This window comes from Bicyclus anynana, chromosome 26, assembly GCF_947172395.1.
Source record: "Bicyclus anynana chromosome 26, ilBicAnyn1.1, whole genome shotgun sequence".
Classification (NCBI taxonomy): domain Eukaryota; kingdom Metazoa; phylum Arthropoda; class Insecta; order Lepidoptera; family Nymphalidae; genus Bicyclus; species Bicyclus anynana.
In genome coordinates, this window is record NC_069108.1 from 2171407 (window position 1) to 2178086 (window position 6680).

Genomic DNA, 6680 nt, shown 5'->3' on the forward strand with positions numbered 1-6680 from the left:
AATTAAGAAAATCTCAATAGGCCCAGCCGGAGATCAAATCCAGGACCTCCATTTTGTTAATGCGCTGCACCACAGAAGCCCGCATGTGTTTTCATAGATTTGACTTAGTACTTTCATAGTTATACTATTGGTAGTTTGTTATAACATTAATAGCCAATATTTTTTTTTTATTTGCAGTTCCTGAAGTACGGCAACAGGACTTCAATTTTGACAGGCAACCTGTGTAAAAGGAGGCCAAGAAATTATGTTACAGTTTTTGGTTTCTGCGTAGTAAAGCACCATGGATAGAGTTATGGATATTGGCAACAAAATTCAGTTTGAAACACCTGGTGTAATCTCAAACTTCAGGATACAAAAGTACCACTATGAAGATTTTAAGAACAAGGAGAAGACACCGTAATTATACCCACTGCTATGGCCCAGCTCTAATACATATTTCAAATCTTAATAATACTACCAGAGCAGAAATTTATTTATTGGTAATCAGAATCCATCACAAATGCTCCATGTTTCACTAAGATATCGGAACTACATGAGTATCTTGACATAAAAACAGTAAAAGAAGAGGTTGAACTCAGATCAATGTGCTATAAAAAATCGCATAAACACCCATGAAAACAAACTTGCTACTGCCCTCGGTCATCCAATAGATGTTAGAAGAGTAAAGCGCGCCTACATATGGGATCTCCTGAAAATAAAAAATCAAAATAATAAAAATGTACAAATGTACAAATGAAATACAAAAATTAACAAATAAAATTAGCATGGCCTTCAATCGAAGGTCAGCTACACATGCCATGTAGTACCCACAAGCAATTTGCTTAAAGCTGTTGCAGCTGATTGCGCAATAGTTATTAAAAAAAAAATCAGAATACCACTTGCTACATGTGTTTCACCATATGCTGCATCATTGCTTACCATCAAGCTTTATTGCCAAGTGCTGGCATATACAAAAATAAAGAGGATGATTCAAGTCATACGCTAGTATATCTGCTCTGTCAAGAAAAATATGGAAGCATAGGTTGCCAATAATACTGAATACTTTTAGTACTGAATGCTGTGAATGATGTCTGTGTAACATGATCTTGTGTTTGAGGCACTACAAAGACATAGACAAATCTATCTGTCATTCATAGTTATAGCAGATGTGAGCAATTCTAATGCTTGAGTAAATTAGGCAATTTCAAGTATTCTTTTATCCAACTTAAAAAGCTCTTTGTTTTTTCAAGTTGTTGCTTGAATTTTTCCATCGAGGCATATCTGCCTCTACACTGTTAAGTATTTGTCTTGCAATAGGTAAAAATTGGTTAAAATGCGCCTTAGTTGCACCTTGGTTTCGTCAACCATATTTATTATGGTTACTTGTCTCTGGAAAAAAGTTAAAAAATGTCTGCAGTAACCTGGGATAAAAATATTGTAGTGTCTTGTATGTCTACATTCAAAATGACTTGTTTATATTATAATCTTCATTAATTTAAATTTAAAAGTGAAGAATATACGTAAACGAGGAATGCAAAACCAAGTGAATTGAAACATTCATTAAATTGAATTTTTTGGTTCACACTGATGCAGAATCTTTATTGATTTTATCAAGGCATTGCTGCCTCCACTCTGTTGATCGATAGTGCTTCAAGCAATGGGTCAAAAATGCGCCTCAGTTGCGCCTTGGTTTCGTCAAACATGTTTGTTGTCTCTGGAAAAAAGTTAAAAATGTCTATAGTAACAACAATAAGTTTATTCATATTAACATTAATTTGCAATACATGCACAAATCTTTGGCATTAACAAAATAGTTGTGCATCTGGGAATAAAAATATTGTCATGTCTTGTATGTCTACATACAAGACATGACAATATTTAATCATAAACTTCAAAATCAAATATCATTTATTTCAAGTAGGCTCAGTTTACAAGCGCTTTTGACACGTCAGTTGACTATTTGTAAAGATTCTACCACCGGTTCGGAAGGCAGGTTCTTCATTAATTTAAACTTAAAAGTGAAGAATATACATAAACGAGGAATGCAAAACCAAGTGAATTGAAATATTTCATTAAAAAAGTGAAGAATATACATAAACGAGGAATGCAAAACCAAGTGAATTGAAACATTCATTAAATTGAATTTTTTTGATTCACACAGATACAGAATCTTTGTTGATTTTATCAAGGCAATTGCTGTGGAGCGATAGTGCTTTAACCAATGTGTTAAAAATGCGCCTCAGTTGCGCCTTGGTTTCTTCAGCCATATTGATTATGGTTACATGTCTATGGATAAAAAAAAAACTTTAAAAATATCTACATAGTATCTATTATATTAACACTTTTTTTCAATTCAGATGTCTTAATGTTAGTTTTAAAGTCATTTTGGAGGTATTTTTGCCAAACTTAAAAAATGTCTGCAGTCCAAAATAAAGTTGTCTGTGGAAAAGAAAAAAAAAATTTAAAAATATCTGCACAATGTTTATTATATTAACACTTTTTTTTTCATTTACAATATATACATCAGTATTATAATTTAAAATTTTAAGACAATATTGATATAAACTTTGAAATAAATTAGAAATCTGCATGCTGCCAGCAATTTTTCTCTCAGTCTCAAGTCATCTGTGCCTTTACTCTGTTAAGCAACTGTTTAGGCAATGGGTTAAAAATGTGCCTTTGTTGCGCCTTCGTTTCTTCTGCCATATTATGGTTACACATGTCTGAAAAAAAAAAATATCTACAGTCCTGTAATGCAGATTTTTTTTATGTTTATTAATATATTAAAACTCGTGTATTTTTTAATTTACTACAGTAACACAGTATGAAAGTGTATAAATATTATGACCTATTAAATGTAGTTATTAAAAATGGATATGTGATCAGTTTGTATGCTGTAGAAGTAGGTGAATTGGATTCTATCTAAGTAGATGCGAGAGGATTATTAGCAAAATCTCTATAACTTGCTTAAAGACCTTGGCTTCACTAGAACGGCAGCATATTAGAATTTTTTTCCAAAGCTGCTCTAGTTAGATCTTACCACATTTGGTTAGGCAGGTAGAACAATATGAGCAGAGAATGAGTTTTAGTTAACTGTCAAAGACATCCTTTACCCTACAGTTACACCATCAGTCACAAGTCCGAGGGTCCGCTCGATCCATGGAATGCTAAGATATTTCTCTATATACGTCTGTGTAGATAGTTTTAACAAAAATGCAAAACTGCATGCTGCTACAACAAAAAAGATGCTTGTCTTCTGTATGTCTACATTCAAAATGAGACATTTCGTTTCAGTCTTCTCTTGTGAATCACATAAAAGAATATACAATGAACAAGGGATTACAACAATTAAAAATGAATTGAAACATTCATTAAATTGAATTTTTCGGTTCACCATAATATAGGACATATCAAATGTAATTACCCTGTTTGTACTAATGTAATGTACTCTGTTATCTGTTATTTTGATGAAAATGCAACTAAGCCTTCGCTTAGTTTACAAGCACCCTTGAAACGTTTGAGAAGATGTCCACAACAAACTCGCTGTCAACACTCAGTCAGTCATTTATTTCAAGTAGGCTTAGTTTACAAGCACGCTTGGAACGTTTGAGAAGTTGGTACATCTCATTTTCGAGAAGTTGGTGAAAAAATGAAAATGAATTTATTCGTTTCAAACATTGCATTAAATAATATGGCTGAGACCTTCTTTTAATACCTGTGTTTTTATATTGTACAGTTACAAATTTTGATAAGTAATAGTAATTAATATATTATTATAATGGTACATCTCATTTTCCATTTTGATAACGTGTGATATGCAGCTAATCCATTGCTGCGGGGTTACCAGCCGAAGACATTCTTCAAATAGTTTTTTGTCATCGTTAATTTTAAATGTCTTATTATTTTTAGCGAAATGCCCCTTTACCTGAGCCCAAACCAATTCTATGGGCCAGGCCACAACAGTGCGTTGCGGCGTCGCATCGTAAAAACAACATCGCACAGCTATGCGATGCGATGTCGCAACGCAAAAATTTCATCGCATACGACATCGTACGTAAAGACGCTAACCAACGTTTCAGTTTCTAGTGAGACATGGATCGCACTGCGCGTGTTCTACTTCTGCTTGCGTTAAGGCGTATTAAGAAAAAGAAACAGAAAAGAAAGTACTGGGTGCACCCATTACTGACAATTATGAATAAAGATGGAAACCACTTCAAAAGGAAATATGAGGCGCTAAAAGTGGACGAGGTTAAATTTTTCGATTACTTTAGGATGAGTGTAGGATGTTTTGAAGAGCTTCTTAGTTTGATAAAGCCTCATTTACAAAAGAAATACATATTTAGAAAACCCATCGAACCTCTGGAGATGCTGGGATTAACTATAAGGTAAGAAAAAAATAAACTATTTATACTATAATCATACTGTTTAATCATTTTCACAATTTAGTGTTATTCAAAACTCGTATTCCGATTGTGTGTCATTCGTCAAATTTGTTAGTTCCTCATCGAAATTAATTTGTTCTGGCTCATTTACATCATCATTCCTTGGCGTTTGTGGAGACGATTGCATAGGTGCCGGTGATGTTTCGCATCCGCTTTGGAAGGCACTGCGTTGAATGGATGTTTGGTAGCCACTCTGCATAGACATTTGAGCTGTTTGATAGCCAGTCTGAACAGTTGTTTGAGATGTTTGATAGTTTGCTTGGACGGATGTTTGTGAAGTTTGATAGTGGCTGGGATAGTATGATGGTTGGTGTAAATCAGTTAATATCTGTAGGACACGACTTTGGAAAATTATTGTTTGATTATCATTCAATTTTTCCAATGATGGCAAAATTCCTTTAAAAAAAGATAAATGTCTACTTTCAGGTGTTTTTAAAGCAGCTATAATATTCTTCTCAAATTCGTCTTCGTCAATTTTTCTTTTACGCGATGCAGGCTGGTAACGTGGCATGACAGGTTGCTGGCTTTGTTGGGTTGAGGTGCTTGGTCTTATTTCTTCATCGTCAAGACTTGATGTTGTTTTATTTTGAAAATTCTTTTTCAGAAATAGGAGCTGGTCGTATAGATGATATTGTTTAATTTTTTTGGCCCCAGCTCCGGATTTACATTGCTCGTTTAATTTTTTTTCGTATTTTGTAAAATTATCCTTGATTCCTCTCCATTTTTTTATGACATCGTTACCTAAAAAAATATGAAGAATAATGATTTATTTTGTTTTTTTTTTTCAGGTACCTGGCGACGGGAAATACTTTTAAAGATATGCATTTCACATATTATCGTGGAAAATCTACAATAACAGAAATAGTAAAATTTGTTTGTCGTATTTTATGGAACATTCTTAAAAGGTTGGAATTACCAAAAATTACAACAGAGCTGATGGAACAAATTGCTCAAGAGTATGAAAAAAAGACCAACTTTCCTAATTGTATAGGAGCGCTAGATGGAAAACACATTCGTATATTGAGCCCGGATCACAGTGGATCCCTATTTTTCAATTATAAAAATTATAATTCCATTGTTCTATTAGCACTTGTTGATACGAATTACAAATTTATATATGTCGATATAGGTGCATATGGTAAGGAATGTGACTCCACTGTTTTTCAAAATTCAAAACTATACGACTTATTAAAAAAAGGTCAATTATCTATACCTCCGCCAAAACCGTTACCTGGCTTTCAAAAAGAAATTCCTTTTGTCTTCGTGGCGGATGAAGGATTACCACTGACAAAAAATATAATGCGCCCATATTCTGGGAAGTTTTTATCGATAGAAAAACGAGTTTTTAATTATCGTTTGAGCCGAGCCAGACGATATGTTGAGAGCGCTTTTGGCATACTCGCAAATAAATGGCGCATATTTCACCGACCCATTAATGTTTCTTACGATTTCACAATAGACATTATAAAAGCATGCTGTGTATTACACAACTTTGTATTGAATCGAGATGGCGCACAAACGTTTGAAGAAATGATTATTGACGATTCTTTGCAAATTTTACACGAAACAACACATGAAAGTAGAACAGAAGCTAACATAATCAGAAACGAATTTTGTAATTATTTTAATAGTAATATTGGAGCTCTAAGTTGGCAGTTAACGAAAATATAAATGTTTATAAGTACTTACCGATTTTTGATTTTTCAACAGTATTTAACTCCTCAAAATTTGAATATAAACTTGTACACACTTCCCTCCATGCTTCTGTTTTTAAATTTTTGTCTTTGAATTGTGATATAGTTTTGTCCCAAAGGACGGGACGTTCGTAAATTAAAGATATCAGGTGGTCGACATCGTACTCCGCCATATCGCTTAAAAAACACGTGCAGGTCGTTCAAAGTATGGACACCGACTAAACGGCAACGCGTTGTCGCATCGCAGATTTGTACGTTGCGCAGCGCATCGGAAATTTCCACGATGCGTTGTGCGGCGTCGTTGATTTTTGCGATGCGACGCCGCAACGCACAGTTGTGGCCTGGCCCTATCGGATTAAGCTCACAATGGTAAGGGGGCAGTCTTAAAATTCGCCTTTTAACATAGTATCTTCAAACGCTAAATTTGATTTTTTTGATATGGTAGTTTTTAAACCAATCCAGTAGGGGTCCTTGTATTCCACATTTTTCTAATTTAGTGAATAGGATATCAAACTTCAATATATCGAATGCTTTTCTGAAATCAATGAATACAACTGTAAGGTCC

At 34.0% G+C, this 6680-nt stretch overlaps 2 protein-coding genes across 2 annotated transcripts; one reads left to right on the plus strand and one right to left on the minus strand.

Annotated features, from left to right (window-relative positions):
- The first annotated feature begins 3895 nt into the window (after positions 1-3895).
- On the plus strand, positions 3896-6105 carry LOC128199561 (uncharacterized). The gene is made up of 2 exons (XM_052889646.1): positions 3896-4364; positions 5210-6105. Exons 1-2 carry the CDS (start codon positions 4072-4074, stop codon positions 6090-6092), a joined length of 1176 nt encoding a protein of 391 aa, XP_052745606.1. The 5' UTR covers positions 3896-4071; the 3' UTR covers positions 6093-6105.
- Positions 4384-6459, minus strand: LOC128199566 (uncharacterized). Its single transcript, XM_052889656.1, has 2 exons — positions 6111-6459; positions 4384-5162 (listed from the first exon to the last, which is right to left on the minus strand). The coding sequence occupies exons 1-2, from the start codon at positions 6286-6288 to the stop codon at positions 4432-4434; spliced, it is 909 nt and encodes a 302-aa protein (XP_052745616.1). The 5' UTR covers positions 6289-6459; the 3' UTR covers positions 4384-4431.
- Positions 6460-6680: the final 221 nt, after the last annotated feature.

Excerpts from the sequence above, each read along its gene's own strand:
- LOC128199566 (XM_052889656.1), bottom strand. The coding sequence starts at position 6,288 with ATGGCGGAGTACGATGTCGACCACCTGATATCTTTAATTTACGAACGT. Across the intron at positions 5,163-6,110 it reads TGTTGAAAAATCAAAAATCG|GTAACGATGTCATAAAAAAA; the intron begins GTAAGTACTTAT and ends ATATTTTTTTAG.
- LOC128199561 (XM_052889646.1), top strand. The coding sequence starts at position 4,072 with ATGGATCGCACTGCGCGTGTTCTACTTCTGCTTGCGTTAAGGCGTATT. Across the intron at positions 4,365-5,209 it reads ATGCTGGGATTAACTATAAG|GTACCTGGCGACGGGAAATA; the intron begins GTAAGAAAAAAA and ends TTTTTTTTTCAG.